The sequence below is a fragment of the Hylaeus volcanicus genome, chromosome 7, assembly GCF_026283585.1.
Source record: "Hylaeus volcanicus isolate JK05 chromosome 7, UHH_iyHylVolc1.0_haploid, whole genome shotgun sequence".
Taxonomy (NCBI): domain Eukaryota; kingdom Metazoa; phylum Arthropoda; class Insecta; order Hymenoptera; family Colletidae; genus Hylaeus; species Hylaeus volcanicus.
Window position 1 is genome coordinate 18,478,017 of NC_071982.1, and position 22,234 is coordinate 18,500,250.

The 22,234-nt window shown below is 45.0% G+C and overlaps 2 protein-coding genes and 1 long non-coding RNA gene across 7 annotated transcripts; 1 reads left to right on the forward strand and 2 right to left on the reverse strand.

The window, feature by feature from the left end:
* Positions 1-271: 271 nt before the first annotated feature.
* On the forward strand, positions 272-19,964 carry LOC128879206 (kinesin-like protein Klp10A). Of its 5 annotated transcripts, none has more exons than XR_008457582.1 (13): positions 272-938; positions 6,382-6,476; positions 6,589-6,705; positions 7,856-7,972; positions 9,363-9,393; positions 10,421-10,823; positions 10,953-11,526; positions 11,609-11,858; positions 11,933-12,087; positions 12,240-12,446; positions 12,530-12,704; positions 13,208-15,324; positions 16,088-16,117. XR_008457582.1 is itself a non-coding variant. In XM_054128138.1 (13 exons), the coding sequence occupies exons 1-13, from the start codon at positions 872-874 to the stop codon at positions 16,237-16,239; spliced, it is 2,436 nt and encodes an 811-aa protein (XP_053984113.1). In that variant the 5' UTR covers positions 278-871; the 3' UTR covers positions 16,240-19,964. The 5 variants fall into 5 exon arrangements, 4 of the variants coding, with proteins under 4 accessions (XP_053984110.1, XP_053984112.1, XP_053984113.1 ...); XM_054128138.1 differs by having other exon boundaries at positions 278-938; positions 15,232-15,324; positions 16,088-19,964; XM_054128135.1 differs by lacking the exon at positions 16,088-16,117 and having other exon boundaries at positions 13,208-15,374.
* On the reverse strand, positions 2,550-4,438 carry LOC128879209 (uncharacterized). Its single transcript, XR_008457583.1, has 3 exons — positions 4,359-4,438; positions 2,902-3,890; positions 2,550-2,748 (listed from the first exon to the last, which is right to left on the reverse strand). It is a non-coding gene; the product is annotated as an uncharacterized LOC128879209 (long non-coding RNA).
* LOC128879207 (protein adenylyltransferase Fic) lies at positions 18,288-22,055 on the reverse strand. Its single transcript, XM_054128140.1, has 3 exons — positions 21,718-22,055; positions 20,609-21,494; positions 18,288-20,512 (listed from the first exon to the last, which is right to left on the reverse strand). Exons 1-3 carry the CDS (start codon positions 21,917-21,919, stop codon positions 20,146-20,148), a joined length of 1,455 nt encoding a protein of 484 aa, XP_053984115.1. The 5' UTR covers positions 21,920-22,055; the 3' UTR covers positions 18,288-20,145.
* Positions 22,056-22,234: the final 179 nt, after the last annotated feature.

Here is a 22,234-nt window from a genome sequence, read left to right on the forward strand (position 1 = left end):
TGTACCTCAAACGTGTAGACTCCCTATTATTAATTCTATCAAATTTAGAAGACTACCCTGTCCGTCGCAACATAAACGAAAATGATTTAATTCGAAAGTAGAGACGCGAACGTTAATTTTACCGACCACGAAGGAATCGGTTTGCGGTAGACGCCTCTAGATGGCAGATCGATGTAATTTATCCTCGCGAAATTCGAATTCAAAGGCAGATGTCGCCGTGGTCGTCCGAAAGTTGGCGCTCGTAGTCTTTCCGTTGTCAATAACGGACACTGGCAGTATCCCGGCAGAAAATCCCGGAAACATCTCGTTCGTGAAACTCGACGGCTCCCCGGATGTAATTTCGCGTTGTCGCGAGTTTGTTTCGGTGTGCAGTGACATTCGTGGAAAAGGGAACGTGTCGCGTCGCGCGGGATTCGCGACCCCGTAGTTTTGTCGGAGAATTGGCGAAACGGGCGTGCCTTGGACGATCGGCGACGTCCCTGACGCGAACGTATACAACGGTGGCAATAGGCGGCGAAGAACGACGGCGACAGAGACCGCGACCACAGGAAGAACGTACGCGAGAACGACGGTGAGGCACGGCACGGGCAAAACAGAGCAGAACAACGGCTTAGGGGAACGGGAACGGAAAACTACCACGGCGGAGAAGACGAACGCAACGCTCTGCCGCGTGATTTTGAATACGAACGTAGTCGTAACTGTCAACGGTCGGATTTGGAAGGCTCGCGAACGCGGTAAGGCTTCTCCCGTGAATCGTGCCGTTTCTCGTCACTCGTCGATCGCGATATTATCGTCGTTGCCATCGACCTGATCCGGTGAAGAGCCGGGTATTTTACTGTGGTGCGGCTATCGTGTGCGAGAAAGCTACTAAATGACCATGGATAACAGCATGTGCGACATCCAGACCGGCTACAGCATCAATATCAAGAGGACGGACGGTGAGTGAGGTCTCGCGGTGGAGGATATTTTTAGAAATTTAGTCGGCCGATCGCGGTGATTCGGGGTAGAGATGAACAATCTTATTCGCGTACCGTACATCAACGTTAATTTACTCGTGACATATACTCGATCGAAGGATTACATTGTTATCTGTCCGTTGTGAAATATCTCATTGTCCGTTTCGAATTCTAATCTTCGTTTATCGAGCAGTTATTTTTTTATCCACGGGAGAATTCATTTCTCGGCGATTTGTGGTGGCGAGTGCAGGTGATCCGCGATAAGAGCCGCAACGGGGCAGCTTTTATCCCCTTTGCCGCGAGCTTTATCGTATCGACTTGGTTCTGGAGACTAGACTTGTTTCGCTTCCGTCGCGGTGGCATAAGATATATCGGCTTTAAACGACAGTTGTTAGATTTGCGCGTGGGTCGAACTAAACGTCGCAGAAATACTCAGCTCGGACCGGTTTCGCTTTCCTGTCGCGAACTCTCGCTGGTAACGTGTGCCCCGTAACCGCGACCACCTGGCTCCCGTGTTTTCCCAGCAACAATCGACCGATCCGCGAACGAACCGTTGCGCTTCCAAACGATCGAAGTTATCGCCGAGAGATAATCGAACTTGGACGCTCGCACGCGTGCTTACACCTGTGTGTACACGAGACGAACGGTCGCCCTTGCGCTCCGACCAGGAACATTCCCTCGCCATGTTTGTTTTCTTTCCGTCGTTCCTTTTTTCAACGACGGTTGGGTGCGAAATTTAAAACGGAGCCACGATCGTGGCGCAACGGATTCCGCGAACCCGATGGTAACCCTATAACCATAGTAGATAAAATTCAATAAAGCAACGGTTGACTATCGAAATAAATAACCATCGAACGCTCGTCACGATTAACCATTAATTTCTTTGATTAATTACTCGTAGACGATAATCAATCATCTGTTTGATCTAATTCTTGATTAGTTGAACACTCCACTGGTAGCTTATTCTTTTAGCTTTTTACCATGACAATTACTACTGTGTTGTCCCATCATTATGCGAATTATGAAATATTATACAGATATTGATCCGAAACCGAGTCTAATAAGTGAAATATGTATGATATAGTACTTAGACCAGCGATTAATTTAACCGTCTGAACTTCACTGGCGTCGCTACTGCAACGTACCTACTATACGCGCTGATTCAATTCAGGTTTTAGTAATTGCAATTTAATCAGAATTCTTAAGTTATTTTGGCTTTCATAGAAGACCACAAACTAGCCTTTTATACTACAAGCATTCTCAATTATATCTTGTCCGTCATTGAAACAGTCAACTTGGCGTTCGACCGGAGCCGTAACTCGCGGAGTAAACGGTCGATCGCGTTCTCTCTGGAGGTGCAACGTAGGCTCTCGTGTTTCGAGGAAGATCGTTCGATGTACGTGAGAGAACATCGCGTAACATCTGGAGCGCGTAAGAGGAACGCGATCAATGACTCGAAGGAGGTAGCTTTCGTTCTGGTCTCGTTGCACGCTGCTAACGCGTCGGGAACGAAACCCTCGCACGCGGTGAAAGGATATATCCTATCCGTCGTCCATCTTCTAGCTCGATCGGTACTATGTAGTAGGGCTGGAACTAGGTGGATAAATTAATATTCGTGTATTTACTTGACACTTTACCGACCGTTGGCCTATTAATCGACTTTTTAGACTTACACTTCTAGACTTTATAAATACTAATCGGACGATTTCTTGATACGAATTTCTTGTTAGTTAAATTAACCCCATGGTCGAACGAGAAATTATTAGGTTGTCCAGAAAGTTCGTGCCAATTTCTAAGAAAAATTCAAAAACACGTTTGAATTTTAATATACATTTATCGAATTACATAGGTGCCATTTTGTTCCACAACCTTTCCACCTTTTAAGGGATGTATACGTGTTATTTGTTTTCAACCATTTCGATATATTCAGACCTGTACCACCTACCAAACATCGACATGGACTTTTCGGACAAGCTGATAGGTTGATTAGTCTTGAAGGTTAACTTTTTCATTCCATCGCATAATCGATCAATTGGATGAAACATATTCACGCGTGTTCGAGACTCCGTCGGTCCGTTAGCAGGCCAGCTACAATCGCAAGACGATCGATATCGACAATACCGGGGCGCGTTCGCGTGCACGGTTACTCTTTTTTTCGTCTCGGAGAAAATGTCGGTGGGCGACGAAGTTGGACGTTTCGCGAGGAATCACGGACGCAACGATATCTAAAATTAAGCGACATTTCGAGCGTCTCGTCGAGCACGGGGACGACGAACGAACTTCGAACTTCGGTTAGGGTTACCGACCGTGGTCACAAGAAAGAGGGATGTACTATCGCGAGGGGCAGGCGAAGACTTCGTTCTTTAAAGTATGATATCTGTTTATTTTCATTGAAGTGAATATCAAAGTTTCATGACTGTATGTAGAATGAACGAGTTTGATATCAGGAATAATTGCAAGTACCTTTCATCAAAATTTCACGTGCACATTACGTACAAGCCCGGAATTCCAATTCTTTATTCAAAATAAAATTTGCCCAACGCTGACTCACACGAACCCCTCTTAACGCTTCCATAAGAGGTACAGGTGGTAACCCTAACTTCGATTAATGGCGGTGCGCGTTGCACGTGTTTCGATCCTTCCTAGAAGAGACTCAGCCGTCGGAACATTGTTTCTCGAAAGATAATCGACGCGATTTTATTTGCCGGTTTACGGCCGTCGGTATTGGATGAGTCAGACTTCTCACCAAGAAAGGAGAGTCTAGCAACGCTGACAAGGCTCCAAAGCTCGCGGTCGACATTGCCCTCGTGTTTTTACGATCGATCGAAAAAAAGTCCAACGATCCGAAATCCTCGATATCGGAAGTTACGATTTCTTGGAAAAGCGGCCTCGGCTGCGGGAAGAAAGCGGATCGCTGACCCAATATCGAGGAGGCTATAACATTTATAATATCTTTGATATCGCTGCACGGTATTTTACTATCGATGCATTTACGGATATCGAAGTAGTATGTACATCCATGAATTTACGTTTTAGGGGCAAGTTTGACTCTGGTGTATTTTATCATGGTAGTCGTCACTTAAAATATTTCGTTTGCGGTACGTACGGTCAGTGTATGAAGTATTCGTACAGCAACCAATTTAAAATAAAATTAATAAGAAAAGAAATAAGAGGCTAACATTAAAAGTTAATTCAAAACTGTAATTTACGCAAATTCTACTCTAACAATATGTAGGAGTGTTGGTTAATTATTTCTTCCCCTAAAATTTATTAATAAAATAAATACATAGTTTTATTTTGAATTGGTTCTGTACGAATACTTATTACACCGACTGTATGCAATATAATTTCATTGTAGAATCAAAATTAAAATTTTTACTTAACGTATGAGACGTAGATTACCGAAAATAATTCGATTGCCCTTGATTCCTGTGCCGATTGCCGTATCCTCGTTAACAACGTTTCATGCACGTCGGACGATTAATGCGATTGCCATGCTCGTTTCACGGGCACGGCGTATGCTCGTGCACGCGCCGAGAATAGACAGATGGATGAATAGTTCGATCATCGACGAGACGAAAAATCATGGCTGAGGGTGGATATTACGCGGTAGGAACGTAATGCAACGTTCGACGCAACAAGTGGCCGACACGCATTCCGCTGCGGGTGCCTGACGGGCCACGTGGGCACTCGCCATTCCCTCCACGAATTTTCCGCGAAAGTACATCGATAATAAGAAGATATTTATGATATTACGAAGGAAAAGGTTCGATCTATCGTTGGTGGTAAAATTGATTAAATACAAAGTGGTATATAGAAGGTTCAGTCAAGCTGTTGTTGAGGTGTTTGAAGCTTTTATTCAAGTGTTATTGGTAGACTGCGGATCTTTATGCAAAATAAAATCTTCGCGAACGTGCCTACAAAAATCGAACCTAAATAAGAATTTATTTTATTCTGCAAATGTTATAACATGAACTTTACTTTCAATCTTTTTTTATATTCGTGCATATTGTTTGCATTTTGTAGGTTCTTGCACATTCAAATTTCCTATAAATGCATAAAGATCCGCAGTCTAGTTATTAGCAATAACCTTTAGAACATAGAATTATTCTAATATAGAGTACAGAATTAGTCTGTAGAATATCAATTTATACTTCATGTAAACACAGATTTGCTATTTCCTCCAGCATGTAAGGGATGCATTGCCCTGGTCGAGTCTTCTTTTTTTTCGTTCAGATTCAGACCGTTGTTCGACGAAATGAAAAAGTATCTAGATTCTGGACGAAGCGCGAAGTCCTTGTCCGAAATCCAGCGCGCAGTAGACGGAGAGCCGCGCACGTGGGCGCTGCATCCTTATAAGGGCGGCCGTCACGAGATTCTTACCTCGCCGAACATTACCTTATATCTTATCTGGTCTTACGTCATTCGCGTACGTTTTTTCGCGCTACTCGTTTCTCATGCATCGCGATCCCCCATTTCGTAGCTCGAACAGAGATTCTTGACAAATTTCAGTTCCTCGTTGTTCGTTCGTACAATTCAGTATTTGCGATTGTTATTGGATATCGATGAGATAGGACTCAGCAAAAGTTTATAGAGCTAGTGCGTGGCTGGCTGAGACCGCGCGCTGGCTCATTTTCAAATTCCGCCGAGAATGGAAAGAGGACAACGACGTTTTCTATTCTTGCCGTCGGGGACCTCGAGCAAAAACAAGAAAGCGAAACCGATTGCGTCCTCCCCATCCTACGAGATACGAACGCGAATTCGAGATTGGGGTCGAGGGATCTTTTCGTTGCCAACATGCACGGTTCAAACGATTCCGTCCACCATCTTGCTCCAGACCTGGGCCAAATTTTCCTCCGAACAAAGAAAATCCACATCTATCAGCGACAACAAAAGCGAACCAGTCTTTCAGCTGATCACCCTGGAGCAATCCATATCGGGCTCTTGGAGGTCAGTCGCTGAAGGACTCCGCTTGTTTTCGTTCTCGCGAATAAACGCGGAATCTCCATTCTTCGGTTTCGAATCGAGTTTGCCCAACTCTGCCTCGTCCCGACTTCCGGCGAGATTCGCGATGGGCATTGTACAAATCGGAAGTCGGAACACACCTAGCGTCATTTGTGCATCGGTGGTAGCGTGGACGGAGTCGTATGGAGTCGTAATTGGAACAACACACACACGGACAATGAGTTATAACGCGATGAGTCGACGCGACGAGGTGCAATGGTGTAATTGCATCAACCTGTCGTGCTTTTTCCAGAAACGTGACGCTAAACGGGCGAAGCTCATTGCCAGACGTTTAGTTCTGGGTGAAATGTGGGTCGACCGACTCGTATTATTTTACTCGGTTAAGTGCGATCGGTACGAGCCTCGTCGAATTTAGCAGGAATTGCTCGAACGGCCGCGTTAACGCGTTTGTTTATTCCAGGTCGCATCCACTGTGCGGTGGTTTCCGGCGTTAATTGGGAACAGCGCACGGTCACCGTGGAATGGTTCGAGAGAGGAGAAACGAAGGGGAAAGAGGTAATCGAGTCGCGAAAAATATTCCCTGAAAGTCGAACCTCGATTATCGCCAGGACATGGAAAAAGAACGAACAGATCGAGTAACGACAGTTTGGTGAATGATTTTTTTTAGGTGGAAATCGACGCGATCGTACCGTTGAACCCTGAGTTGGCCAGTCAGAAGACAATGGCACCCCCCCAGCAGGCTCCTCAGATCAACAACCACGCGATGGTCACCTCCAGAGCAAGGGTACGTATCGTTCGATCGACATTTGGTCGAATACAATCGAGGAACGAAGGTCGATCGAACTGGGTGTAGAACCACGCGATCTGCAACCCCTTTTTGAGTAACGAAAATCGAGTTCACACGTGTCACATTCGCGATTTCTCTTCCTCGTAGCGTTTCCATCGTAGCACGTTCTCCAGGTAGGCTCCGCCATCGTCAACCATTACAGTCGACGCGCATCTCTGAAGATTTGAGCTTGTACCGTCCAGTCACTTTACATTTTATTGCGAAAATATTTTTCTCGTGCCGTACTTTGTGCTTGAGAGACATATTTTCACGATGCCTTGTGCATTTTGCGTTGGAGTGACTGAACTATGGAATTTGGGACCTCGCGAAGCCTCACGCGTCGATTTTCATGGATGTTCGTGGATAGGAAATTAAAACGAGCAATCGTAATTGTAAATTGTCAATTCAGTTATTGGTAAATAGAAAACTGTAAAATATTTCAGTTTTTTTGGCTCGCCATCCACTCTCGAACTTTCGTTAAAATCGCGTGGGCGTTCATCCACTCGCGTGGTCCACTTGTCATACTCTCGTGAACGACTATAGTCGTCACGATCACCGTTAACCGTCTCATCCGTTCGCTCTTTCGGTGTTCACACGTGAACAAAAGGAACCTCGGTCTACAACAGTGATTCTTCACCGCTGTGTCACGGCACCGTAACGTAACTTTGCTTCGTTTTATGTAGTTTGCACAATAGCAGACGGTGCCATGAAAGGGCTAGGAATCACCGGTGTACTACTTCGATCTTTCTCCTATTACTGTCGTCTCCGTGGCAAAGAGCGCCGGAAGCTGCACCGAGAGAGCCACGGCCATCAAAAGTCGCCTCGTCGTTCCCGCTACTAACACGATAACATCTTTTTTCCTCCATGGACGCTGCTCATTTTCACGGACTTGGGTCGACGATGGATCATCAACGACCTCGGGATCCCGTCCAAAACCGATCGAATCCCAAAACGACCTCGCATCGTCGTCTCACCGTCGCGCGTCTTCGCAATATCTACTATTCTCGACGTATCTCGACTCGTCGATCCCCTCGCATCCTGTTTCCATCGAATCGAGTCTTAAACTCGCGTGAAAACGAAAAAAAAAAAAAATACAAACGAAACGCAGGACGGTTCGTGCGAAGAGGACGAGGGGGTGGACGAGTCGGAAAACCAAGAGGAGGGCTCCCTTGGACGACACGGCGGTCACGCCGCAAGAAACGGCCTTGCATCTGCAACGCTTCCTGTACGAGTCATATCTGCTCTTTCGGTAAACGCGAATCCCACGCTCCGCGGTCTGTTCACTTCTTCTCTTCACTCTCCCCTTCCCCGTTCTCCGAGTATCCAGAACCGATCGACCACGATTCTCATAGCGGTTGCTCTTCGTCGCAGGGGTTCCCAAGCACCTCCAACTTGGTACCACTCAGCTGATGTACCAATAACTTTCAATATTCAAATTTCATGGGCTTAATAATCAAAGGGAAAATGTATATTTATTGAGAGGAAAATGAAAAATTAGAGATACGTGTTAACGTTATCTCGAGAAGTGCCTTGGTCCACGTACCTATGGTAAATCTTGTTCAAAGTTCCAATTTTCCATCACCTTATTTTTATTCATTTATTATACCATTATATCTTCTATCTATCTCTTGGGAACCACTGCCCTGTTATATAATCTCTCCCAGAAGAACTTTTCTATTACCTAATTCCAGACTAAAATTGTCCAATTTTGAAAATACCCCAAGTCCCTGGTTTCCACACCCGTCGTTTCCTGGTTACTTCGTCATCGATCGCACCCGACTCCGCATCGCATTCCTCGCCAACGCGTTTGCTTTCGCGTTCCGACCCTCGCGACCATTCCCAAACCAATCACCGTCGCTTTTATCCTCCGATCGTTCTCACCATTGCACGATTGCTATCATTGTCACGGCTTACGCACATCGCTCGTAACCCTTGTTTGCGCATCCAACGCGTACCGCGTTCGATCGATCGGATCGCGATCGTGCGACAAATAACGAACAGAGACTGTCAAAGATCGAGACCACGTGTCGCTTACCTGATAGAGACACTTGAGAGTATTAAAAAAAGAACGCTTCTTTACAGTTACTTAGGGGTTGGGTTGAGGTAGGGTAGGGGAATCTGCGATTTTTTGGAGATAATAACCGTATAGAGTCGATACGAATCGATGTGATAATTAATCAAAAAGTGTTTGATATAATCGAAGCCTTCCTTTTTTCTGGGTCCTCTTCAAGGACTCTGTTGTCTCTCCATTCAGAGCCCCTGGAGTGCAAATGGTCCGTAGTGGCCACTTTGTAATACTTGTCGTGCGACTTCAAGCTTTGGTTTCACCCATTTTTAATTTGTGTAACTTGAGTTAGAAAAGGATTCCCAAATTGGAAGTTGCATCGGTGGGTTGGTAACTCTAGCGCCGACTCTGTCTCTATCAACGTGCTCCCAAGCGATGTATCATACACTTGGCTTCCAAAGAACGTACATTTTATTTTACCTCTTTTTGTAGCACTCTCGGATTACAGTACGCTAAGCTTTTACCACACGAATGAATTTTTATTGCAATTACCGTCCGTCCTTCACTTTTAGCAACGTTAACCATACATGTTCTGTCTTTCTTTTTGCAGCACTCTACCAAACCCTCGATTCCAGTAAAAGGTACGTCGTACTACGCTTTCCGCGCACGAAACTCGTCACGACGAATGCGCGCGCGAATGTGTGACGCGTCGCGAATTTCCAATTTTTCCGCGACGTAATGTGTACAGCTGAGCAAGGCAATCGAAAGTAGACACCAAATTTCATTAGATGGCTCATCAAAAACAATCACACTTCCACAACGGATTCGATATAAATCGAGACGAAAATCGCTAGCGCGGCTTAAAGCACTCGAATAGCTATCGTATTCGGATTGAAGAAAGATCGAAGAAGATAATCCCGTATCTTGGTAGCGATCGACCCGGTAATTGCTATTGTTGCAAAAGTAATCGTAATCACTGCTCGAGTCTGGCATTGGCTCACGGCACGCGTACGTGGACGACGAGGAAATCGATTTTCCGTTACGAGCATGTGCCGTTAGCACGCTGTGGTCTTTTCGGCGAGCACTGGGTCGTCGGCTAGCATAGAAGAACGCGGTTCGCGGCTGGCGCTCGTAACTATCGACGTTCCTGCGCTGTATGCAAAAGCACAAGGGCAAGGACCTCGACGGACAGTACGCGGACAGCGCGGTCAGAAGGCTGCTGCACTCCTAGGTCGTATCGCGGTCTCTACTGGTTTCCTTCGATTTCTTTAACCTTCGCCTTCACCTTGCCGGGAATCGATCGAAAGTCAGCGGGAAAGCGCGTTTCTTCACCATGAGGTTCGATCCGCTGACTCGTTGTTTCGGCAGGAAAAATAAGATAGACAGTGACGACGGGAGCATCGACGACACACAAGTTTCACCGGAACGAGATGACCACGGTAACCACGCTATTCGTTTCACTTGCGATAAGATCATTGATCCATTGTTTGATCTTTAAACAGGCCGCGCGCGTTCACTATTCGTGCGCGCATTTTCATCGTTGGCGAGAAATCGTTCGATTGCTCCAGAGATGGGCCAAATTAAACCTTTTGAAACCTGTAACGAATTTTACCCGTCTCTGGATTGTTCGAGGACTCTCAGATCTCGAGACTAACGTATCGTTTGCAGCGGGCTCTAACAGGAATTTGCCGCGACAAGTAACTGGTCGACCGACGAATGTAATGCCGGCTGCACCGACCGTCAACGGACACGGTGACTCCATGACTGGTCTGACGACTCGTCGAGAGCTGGAGAACATACCACCGACGCCGGCCAATTATGTTCCTGTGGCTGTTCAGGCTAAACAAAAGCAGCAACAACAGCAGCAACAGCAACAGCTGCAAACCCAACAACAGCAGGCTCAAGTTGAGAACGGTCGGAACAGGCGTTCGAACGTCGTCAAAGAAGTCGAGAGGTTGAAGAAGAACAGGGAGGAGAGGAGACAAAGACAAGCGGAACTAAAAGAGGAGAAGGAAGCCCTCATGAATCTAGATCCTGGCAATCCGAACTGGGAGTTCCTTGCCATGATCAGGTCAGTTTATCTTCGTACATTCTCTGGTTCATTAGCTTTAGGTTCTTCTAAACGGAGAACTCTACAATCTAACCAAGTACGGTTTCAGAATAATTGGGGACGTTAATCATAGTAATTTGTTTAATACAGAGAATACCAGAACAGTATAGACTTCAGGCCTCTGCGGGACACGGACACCGTGGAGGATCATCAAATTACGGTGTGCGTTAGAAAGCGTCCGCTGAACAAGAAGGAAAACGCGCGCAAGGAGGTGGACGTGATCAGCGTGCCCAGCAAGGATCAGATGGTGGTGCACGAGCCCAAGGCCAAAGTCGATTTAACCAAATACTTGGAAAACCAAATCTTTCGATTCGATTACGCGTTCGACGAGACCTGCACCAACGAGATCGTTTATAAGTACACCGCGAAGCCGCTGGTGCAGACCATCTTTGAAGGCGGAATGGCCACGTGTTTCGCGTACGGGCAAACGGGAAGTGGGAAAACGCACACCATGGGCGGTGACTTCAATGGGAAGACGCAAGACTGTAAAAAGGGCATATACGCTATGGTAGCCAAGGACGTGTTCAAGTGTCTGAAAATGGCCAAGTATCGGCCGCTGAATCTGGTCATTTCCGCCAGCTTCTTTGAAATCTACTCTGGCAAGGTGTTCGATTTGTTGGCGGACAAAGAGAAGCTGAGGGTTCTGGAGGATGGCAAGCAGCAGGTACACATCCAACTCTTGCTTAAAGACGCTTTAAAGAAAGCCTTTAGCCACAGCGGTACAATTTTGCTTGTTCTCGTCTTAGGTGCAAATAGTCGGTTTGACGGAGAAAGTCGTGGAAACTTGCGACGAAGTATTGAAGCTTATTCAGCACGGGAACAGTGCCAGGACCAGCGGGCAAACCAGCGCGAATTCCAACTCGTCGCGATCGCATGCGGTATTTCAAATCATAGCACGGTCGCCAGGCACGCACAAGGTCCACGGGAAATTTTCGCTGATCGATCTTGCCGGCAACGAGAGAGGAGCAGACACGTCGTCCGCCAACAGGCAAACGAGTAAGCTGACCTTATTCGTTCCTCGCGGGGTTACTTCCGCGTAACACGAAATGAAACGGCCCCTTTGTTCGCAGGAATGGAAGGCGCAGAGATCAATAAATCACTGCTGGCCTTGAAGGAGTGCATTCGGGCGTTGAGTCGCAAGGGCACGCACTTGCCATTCAGAGCTAGCAAACTGACGCAAGTTCTGAGGGACAGCTTTATCGGCGAAAAATCAAAAACATGCATGGTAATTGCTCGTACTACTATTAACGTTCACAAGCTGGTATATAGATTCAATGAGTCAGAATATTTTTAAGCATCGAATCCCCTATATTTGTTACACCCTGTATAACGCCGTCAGTTAGCGGAGCCCTATATCATGAAACTTTGTGTTCGCAGATAGCGATGATCAGTCCAGGAATGAGTTCTTGCGAGCACTCGTTGAACACTCTGAGATACGCTGATCGAGTCAAAGAACTAGCCGCCACGGACCCTACGGAAGTGAAAGCTTCGCCGACGGATGAAGATGAAGATCCGAAGATCGAGGAACAATCGAACAACAGCGTTCTATCGGACAGCGATTTGGCGCAACTTCGCTCGCTTAACGTAAGACAGATCCTTCCTTCAACTGCTATGCAGAGTTTCCAAATGTACAGATTTAATTACGATTCCCTCACGCGTTTCCTCAGGAAGGCGAGATATCTCAAGATCTGTACACTTTCCACGAGGCGGTATCCGCGCTGCAGCTGCTAGAGGAGGAAGTACTGGACAGGCACAAAATGGTCATAGAAGATACAACCAGGTTCCTCAATGACTCGCGCACTGTGTTCAGCGCGACACACGAAGTAGACTATGACCAAGAAGGTAAGATCTGTTCTGGCATGCTCGATATTTACGTGCACTTCCTGTTTTATCTACACTCGACACGTTTTACCGTCTCGTGTATTTCCCGTCCAAAATGTTGTTCCTCCAGTTTCGAAATACAAACTCAGAGTTCTTGTTCTGCATGTGCACACACCTGCTCCCTTTTATTTACTCACCGATGGAATGCAATTGTGTGTTTTTTTTTTTTTTTTTTTCACGCGAAAGAAACGTCCTCTCGGCTTTTATAACCATTTCACTCGATAGCGCATGCCTTTTCAACGAGCGCGTTTGCGTTTGCTGTGTTTGAGAACCCGCTCGAGAAATGTTGAATATCGGTCTCTTAGCGATTCGACGAACCCTCGGTCGAGACAGAACGAAAACGTTTCGTTGCCCAACGCGTGGGAGACTAAGCGAGAGGGCGCGAGGGGGGATTAGTAAGACGTTAAGAACGAGAAGCGAGAATGTGACTCTGAAGCGTCATTGTGTATGAAATTTTGCAACAGATTCGCGCGGTAAGCGTAAGGCATACTCAAGCTGCACGTTAAAACGGAATCAGAAAGACGGCAGGACGACTACGACGACAACAACGACCACGACCACGACTACTTTAAATAAGCCAGTGCCAATGAACTACGACACCGACGTCGTTTCGGACAGCGACGATTCGACCGTTCCAAATAAGAACATTGATACGATTACAAAGGATTCGTTTAAGTCCCCATGGAAAGACGAGAATGTAAAGATGGAGTGTAAAAGCGACGATAGCGCGAGCGATACCGACAGCATGTCGAACGTTGATCCAAAGATGAATAAGATACAGTCGATCGCGGATGAAAGAGTGTCGAGCACCGAGCGTGTCTCAAAAAGAAACTCTTTGAACGAGAGCTTAACAAATTCCTATTGGACGCCTGATACCCGAAAACAACTCAGACGAACCTCCACTGGGAGACAGAAGTCGCAGAAGTATCATTGGTCCGGCACGTTTAACTCTCGAACGAAAAAATACCTGTCTTTCAATGACAGGTACAACTACTCAGGATCGTTCGGTTCGATAAACAATAAAGACGATACCATCGACAACGCGGATTACAATTACAACTTTGAAGCTTTCGACAACGAGAAACCCACGAAGAAGACGAAGCTCTATAGCTGCAGGATGTTGAATCTTGATCGAGAATGCGACGATAGCGACGAGATCTCGATGGATTCCACTCTTCGGTGTTCCAACGACAAGCATCGCGATCAACTGGAGGATCTGAAATTCCGTGACGGTCCACTCAAAGCTCTCAGTGATCCTGAAACGTGCAGCCTAAATGTTCCTAAACGGTGGATCGGGAAATTAGCTTCGAAATGCTGCAATGTCTTGTTAACGTTGTTAAAGAATTTGTTGCTATTTTCGTTCTTACCCACCGCGTACGTGGCCTTCTTCGTCTACGTAAGCAATACGCAAGACCAATAAACGGGAGCCCATCGTTTGATCCTCGAGGTTCCATAGAGATCAGTTACTTTTACCGTAGTTTTGTGACGATGATATAACGTACCCGTAGGTGTTGAGTTTTAACAAATTTTATACGATAATATAGAGTACACGCGAAGCTCTAACTCGTCGCATATTTTTAATTTTAATAAGCATCGATTGTACACGTGTAGGTGCTCTTAGCGCTCGTTGATCGTGCTCGAGTGCGTTTTAACATTGTTTAGGCTACTCTCAGGGGTGGATGCGTGCTTATACAAAGTATTCTTGGCACGTTTATGCATGCGTGTTATGCAGATCTACTGACGAATAGATCTGCAACTGATGTGCGAAAAACAATCTTCGCGGTTAGGATTGCTCGTGCGAATCTCGGTTTGTATGAACACACATCCACTGCGTCGAGAAGCCTTGAGGAGTAACGACAGAGGGATGGGTTGAAAACTAAGGCAATTAGAAATTTTTTTGTCACGAGTACATATATTGAACTATAAATTTCGTATAAAGGTTACGATTAATCGCGCAAAGTCCTTCCGTTAAGGCTGGCTGAAAAGGTATTCAATGGCCAAAATACGAGTTTATAATGAACGAATTTAGGGACAGAATCTATTGACATAAAAAAAATAAGTAACTTATCGTAGCGACTCTGATTGAAAGACGTTTTTTAAATTCCAGACGATTTGATCCTTGAATACCCTTTCCCTCAGTCCAGGAGGGGTGATTCCTCGCGATGGACTTTAACTTTCTACGTTCAATAATCATTTGATAAAATTGTCATACCTTCTACAAAATCAATTTTCAGATTTTACCATATTTTTCAGCTCGTCGTCCTGTCACAACCGTTTATGCTCATAGTGTAGCTCCAATATTCCGTGCGACGCTAAGATTTGCGTTTCGACGAGACACGCGTAATTTTCTTTAAATAATATACAATAGAATAGTTAATAGAAAGACCTACCGAATCGTCTCTTGTACGTTTGTACGGGCTTTGTAGCTTTCCGTAAAGAGAGCCAAGCCGAACAACACGTTTGAACGTAACGACACGAAAACTTGCAGATTTGAGACGGAAAAGAACAAAGTTTGAGTCGCCCTACCTGAGGAGGTTCTCGTTGCGTAGACGTCTGATAGAGAGAAAACAATTTTCCGACGGTAACGAAATCTATTCGATTCGCAATCATAATGAATCGCCTGACAAAAATCGCTGCTTACTTAATACGCACTCGAAGTAACACTAATTGTGCTCGTTCGCGAACAGGCACTCGTCTTTTTTTTTTCTATGTACACGGAAGAAAGTATTATTGTTAATAAATATTATTTTTGCCGATTCCCAATCTAACGGTATTGTTTCCTTCGCACTAATTCTAGCCTGTAACACTAATCTTACCGCGCGACTACTACTTTGTGACATCGAAACGCTTCGAATGCTAACCGCTGGTTCCCTCGAGTCCAGACTTGAGGAAACGTTTTGTTTGATGCGACGTATTGTTTATTCGACGAAAAACAATCGAACCACTGGTGCACAGTCGGCCCAAAATTCACTCGCAGTACGACTAAAATTATTCACCGATTTCAGTGATAACCATACGTAGGAAAGTACTAGATAAGTAACTTCAGCTATCCTTTATACTTCATATTAAAAATCGCACTTCACTATAACAAATCAAAACCAAACAGGAACGCCATTTTCAATAACTGTTCATTTTTTGTCGCAGAAAACAGCTAAACTACTTACTACCGAGTATTTTCTCCCACGCAGTTATCACTGGAATTAGCGAATCGTTTTCGTCGCCTGACGACTGACGTCCGCGTTCCGCTTGCGTTCACGCAAAACTCACCAGACTTTTCGACTCACCATTCGCGAAAAAATCAACATTTTCCAAGAGGACGATTGAATTTGTGTTGTCTGTTGCAGCGTATGCCCAAAAATGGGAGCAGTTACTGACGCAGCAGCGCGATACCTTGAACGCCGCGATAGATCAAGTCAGTCAGTTTCGTGGACAGCTCTTGCAAGAGGAACAAATCAGCCAGAAGATGACGCGAACTCGTAATTTACGGTACAATTAAGGTGGATTCTTTAACGAGGATGAGGTAGATAATCGCGGTAATAAATATCACGGTTACGACGGGGATAGAGTGATAACGGCACGAGAAGAGGAAGGTACGGTGGGTTGGAGAGGAGGTGACGAATATCCATCGTCTTTTCGACCATCACTGTGTCGATAACTTCCGGTCGCGCGTAACATGAATTCTGTTGCTCGTTAATTCAACACAGTCTCAAAAACCACGTGTTCTGGTTACACAGAGTTTCGAACAAAGGGAAAAAATTCCATCCACTCTCTTTCTGCCCATCCGAATCGTGGGAAAGAGGGCGAGAATTTAATTCTCGAGACTTTGGGAACGTCAACTGATAGATTCGCGAGAGATCGCGAGGAGGGTGCCACTCGAATTATGTACCGTCCATTTCTTTGCGAGTCGTTTGCCGCGTCTCTTTCCTACTCCGCCTACCTCTATTCTTCTCCTCCTCCTCCTTTCCTCTTCCATTCTCGTGCCACGATACCTTCTAAACGCGAGACCTACGATCGAGTCTCGGCCTCTGTCGCAAGCTCGTCGCTCTCTTTCTTCTCCCTGTAACGCTGATAAACATACCGCGAATTTAATGCACCTGTGACGTATCCACGTATGGAAGACATGTGCCAAAGGTTTTCAATTGGTGAAATATATTCTAGGTACGTTTCGCATATGTTTTCCTGTTTAGCATATCGGTGATTCAGGGGCGGAGGGTAGCTGCACGATTCCCGATTTCGAATTGAGAGTGAAATCAGCTTAGCTTGTAATTACTAGGGAATATAATTACAGTAACAACAAACGAACGACTAAATCCACATTCACCGATTACTTTAGTTAAGGTATACATTTTTCACACTCATCGTACCATCCAACGACACTAACGAAAGCACTTCATGGCTAAGCTGTATTTCAATCTTAACTAAAAATCGACGCTTGTGTAGTTTCACCCATCGATACGCCATGCATGCATAAAGCTCGCAGTCTATCGATAAACAACACTCGCCACGAACGCAAACATGGTCGTAGTCCTTTGTCTGCACGAACGATCGGTTGTCACCGCAACGATATCGATCGTACGGATCCGTCAACGTGGGCGCAAAGATTATTCGAGGGTGTGCGAATACTCCTATGACTCGCTATATGTTCGAATGCTGCGTATCAGCGTTTTAAGTAATTAGACGTTGGTAGAGAAACAAACTTGTGGATTAGGAGAGGGGAGAGAGTGTAGGAGCAGGGTACGCGGAGTGATAGATACTCTTTAAAGATTTTAGAAACGCATCACGATTTACCTTTCATCGAAATATCCTAGGCGGACATCCTTGTCGGTTCCTAATTTTAGTCGCCCACCCTGCGTTGTACGTCGATTGAATCTTAAACGAATATGTAAATGTACGCGTGCAAGGATCGCTCCTTCCCCCAAACATTTCGAATAAATTTAAGGATAACAAATCGCTATGCGCGTCTATCGAGCCTTGACTATCTAGTATCTATACGCGTGAATTGCATTCGATGGATCTTTTCTTTTATTCCGATAATGAGAAACGGGTCGAAATCCGATTTTGTACACACTTGATAGTAACATAAAGAAAAAAAAATCTTTATCGTCATCGGACGCGTTTTTACTCGTAGCTATCTTTATTTATTCGTCGCTTCGTGGCGCATCGGTATTTTAAATACACTGATGAGAATAATATCGTTCAACGTTTAGAGACGCCGGTTCGAACACGTTGAACAGCCTAAACCGGATTGAATTTAAACGATACATTAGAGTCAGTGACATCTAAGCATATTCTAGCCTCTATCCAAGGCGAAATCGCGGGAAGAAAATTTATTCGTAGAGGAAACCTACGTTCAGTGATATTTTGCGAACGTGCACGAGTCACCCGTATTCGCAACGAACCAAATAATGACTGATTTCGTGACTATAACTGCTAGCTAGGAAGAACAAAAAAAATATACCCGTGCAGGAACTCGATTCGGGGTCGTTAGGTTAGACTTTACACCTATTTTAGATACTTTTATGCTTTACTTTCATCTACATTTCATTTCTTTTTTTCTTTTTTTTTTTTGTTTCTTTATCACGAAATTCTGCTGACGACTCACCGTCGAGCAGTTTATTTTTCTTATCGTTTCATTTTGTTTGTACTTTTTCACTGTCGCAAGGGTGCGATGTCTGCGCGAATGTTACTGAGAATCCTACGAGCAGGCGCAATCCTGTAGCGATTTGTTGCACTCTGGTTACGCGTCGCATTGAGCTGCGTATAGACCAAAGAACCACGGCCATCAAAGGCACAGGTGCTCGAGTCTCGAGTGCGCCAACGTTCGCCAACGTTCGAGCACATGTGCGTTCGGTTGCCTTGGCGGTTTGGTGTGCACGCGGGTTTAAACACTCGTAACGTCTGTTAATGGTCTTTCTACGACAAACAGTCGTATCGAGCGTCTCGTGAATACCGATTCGACCGATCCATGAGATCGTGTACGAATCGGGGCAGAGGAGGGGAGCGTGAGTAAACGTATGAGTGAGTGAATGAGAGAGAACGAGTGCGAGAAAATCTAAAACGATATATCGTCAACTTACGTTGTTGGCAAAATATGATTTTTATAGAAGTGTATTTATATAGATAACCGGCGCGTCGTTATACCGCGTAGAAACAAAAAAAGAGAGAAATTTGCACGTTTTAGCGTAACGAACGCAAAGTTTCTGTTCACTCGTGATACGTATATCGAAATCGAACGCGCTTGGAAATGGTGCGAATCGCCTCTGTATCGTTTCATTCTCTGACAAAGCGTCGATAATGTTTTAAAACGTAAAAATTAAAGTTTCGTAGAAACTGTGAGTTCTTCAGTATTCTTTTTGTCTTATTATTATTATTTTAGCTTGATCGACTTCGAACCTGGTCGAATAGGAACGGTTGAAAACCAACAGGCAAACGACGCATTTATACTAATAAACTTATCCGGTGAACAACGGTACGCGTCGCGTGTAGCTTGACGTTCGAAAACGTCGATACCGTTATTATTTTTGATAAGAAAAATAGTTACGGAGAAAAAAACGATGCGAAGAAACGAGACGCATGGCAATGGCAACGCGTTTTGTCGTTTCCCAAAATTTACACTTTTTCTCTCTCTCTCGCGCGTAATTACAGAAAGTCTTACTTTGTCGCTTAACAAATAAATAAGTAAATAAATATATGACAAACGTTTTAAAGGATAAGAAATGGCAGGTCCGTTTAACGTACCAACAGGTGTATTTCTGAAGATTTGTAATGGAGGAAGGCCGTAAAAAAAATACACAAACAATGATTTCCAAAATAATATATTTATTAAAAGCCGCGTATGTATTTACAATTCTGTACATCGCAAATAACTTGACCAGCAAGTAAACGATTGCGCGTTGCACCATAAATTTAAACATGATAATATACCCGCGTTGAAAATTCATCCGTTATACGTATACTTATATATATTCTTATGTTAGATCACAGTCTTCTCGATTGAGTTTCACACTGTATTTCGTAGTGTCTCTAATGTATACGATAGAATGCAACGGAAAGTCTAGTGGAAGCATTTTTGTACCAGGCTATTCGTCGCTAAAGGTACTGTTGAAATCAAAATGGTCTAAACTGGAAATTGCGCTTTTCGTGAGAGCGGTTTCTTGGCCTTTACCCGACCTGACAGAAATAATAGAAATAAATATATGACGGTGAACGATACAAACTCGACACGGCCTATTCCATTCGTCCATTCCCACGCAACCACTGCGCGATCACTAAAACGAATCGCTAGACGCGTGCTCGATCGATGTAACCGATAGGGGCAAGAATGGATGGATGGATATACGACTTACGCTACTGTTCTTTGGTCTGTAAAATACTTTTGAATATCGCGTTAGATCATCGATACTCAGTCATCGTCGAAAGTATCGATGATGTCACCGGCTTCTTCCAAAGCGATAGTCTTTTGCTCCTCGGTGAACAAGGTTTCTTGACTGAGCGCGGGAACTTGTCTGGAATACTCGCTGGTCGCCCACAAGAACAGGTCTAGCGTTTGCTCCGTACACTCTGCTATGAATCTAACGAACGGTCGAACGTCCCTCGTGTTCGCTATTTGTAGATTCTCGTAGTAGGTGTGCCGATGCTGCTTGTGAATAATAACGGGTGGATAACCGGCCTGCATGAGGATCATGTTCATGAGCAAACGAGACGTTCTACCGTTTCCGTCGGAGAACGGATGTATATGTACCAACTTGTAATGCGCCAGTGCCGCGTACCTAAAGAAGAACATTCATGAATGAAATAAAAAGTTAGAGAGACAAGTTTGTTGAGCCGAATGCCGCGGGTAAAGTTACAGAAAATTGTGTGTTCACCTGACAGGATGCATCCGAATAGCTCTTTCGCTGTTCAACCACAGCGCGAACTCCTCCATGAGATAGTGTATGTCCCCGGGACCAGGAGGCACGTGTCCACCCACGTAGACTTGAGTGCGTCGAAACTGACCACCTTGGACGGGATCTACGTGTCCCAACACGCGTTTGTGTATCTCCAATATGTCTTTTATAGAAATAGAACCGACTCTGTTCACCAACGTCGCGTTTATGTACTTCATAGCAGCGTCCAATCCCAGAATCTCGTTGTGCTCGTCGATGCTCTTGCCACCCACCGCGGTTCGCGTTTCGACTATCGCTCTAGTCTGAGCTAAATTCATCGTATTTCCTTCTATGCCAACCGTGTGATAAATATGTTGAAAGTACGCCTCTTTCTTGGCGCGTATTAACGCCACGTTGTTGTCCGGTATCGCGGAAAGCGAGTTTCGCTTCTCGTCTATACGCCTAAGCATTCTTTGATCCAGCTCCTCGACGACGCGAGCTGTTCTCTGACTATTCATTAAAGCTCCTTCGTGATTCGGTTGGTAACTCAACGCGCGTACGTAATACTCATTTGCTTTGATGATATTGTTTTGAGTGTATTCCAGGAACTCCCCGTAATGGTTGAGAACATCCGGATGACGAGGGGCTAACGCAACAGCATGCTGGAATAATTTTACAGCCTTCTTTTGCTTTCCGGAGAGCTTCATTTCTAATGCCAAGTGCAGGGAGGTTAATGCTTCAGCAGTGGATGCTGCTCTGCTTTGAACCTCCAACCGAGCGTCTGATTGAGAACCCGGTAATGCTATGTCCAGGGTGCCCTCCTCGTAGACGTTCAATGTTCCTTCAGAGGGAAGTGGAATAAATACGTGGCGGTAATCTAGATGTTCTGTAAATGACACACAGAAAAGATAAGTAGGTCATGAATTAATAGTATAAACGTTGACTTAAAGAGCGATAGGATTGTGCGCTCAGTTTATACTATCGCTCTTTATTTAATTACATTACAAGAAATTTAAGTGCAATCAACGTAATAATAAACAATGATGGATGCCCCCAAAAAGAGGTTATGAAACGTTAGCCGACCGTGCAAAATAGATCGAGAAAATTACCGGGCATGTTCGTCGACAAATCTTTGATGTATCGAGACAAGAAAGTGCCGATTACCGCAACCGCAACACCTGACGCGAAAATGAGAAACACGACGAAGCGATTCGCCGTCATAGCGACCGTCGCATTCTCTCGAGTTCTCCTCTTTACGTAAATGGGCGTTTCGTCGAACGCGTAATGTAGATTCGTGCGCGATACAAACATGATTGCACGATAAATCCACGGAAACACTTTTTTCGAACAAGAACACGCAACATACTCCCGATTATCTTTAATGTACACTTTTCCGACAACTCGGACGAACGTCGGAGGCGGACGACGCGTCGTTTGACATAGCTATAGCAGCTACACTTCGTTCAAGGAGGAGAACATTCTGGAAGGGAGTACACGTGACCTACGAGAAAGCTCATTGGTTTGTTTTACCCTCTAGTCAGGAGTGTAACACGAGTTCTAAGCATAGGAAATCGATAAATATATTTTTAACGTAGAAACTGTAGAAGTTTTCCCTCAGGGGCTGTA

Coding starts and splice junctions, on each gene's coding strand:
- LOC128879206 (XM_054128135.1), top strand. CDS start 872: ATGACCATGGATAACAGCATGTGCGACATCCAGACCGGCTACAGCATC. Junction 6,477..6,588: donor GAGAAACGAAGGGGAAAGAG/GTAATCGAGTCG, acceptor GATTTTTTTTAG/GTGGAAATCGACGCGATCGT. Junction 6,706..7,855: donor TGGTCACCTCCAGAGCAAGG/GTACGTATCGTT, acceptor AACGAAACGCAG/GACGGTTCGTGCGAAGAGGA.
- LOC128879207 (XM_054128140.1), bottom strand. CDS start 21,919: ATGTTTGTATCGCGCACGAATCTACATTACGCGTTCGACGAAACGCCC. Junction 21,495..21,717: donor TTTGTCGACGAACATGCCCG/GTAATTTTCTCG, acceptor TGTCATTTACAG/AACATCTAGATTACCGCCAC. Junction 20,513..20,608: donor ATTCGGATGCATCCTGTCAG/GTGAACACACAA, acceptor GTTCTTCTTTAG/GTACGCGGCACTGGCGCATT.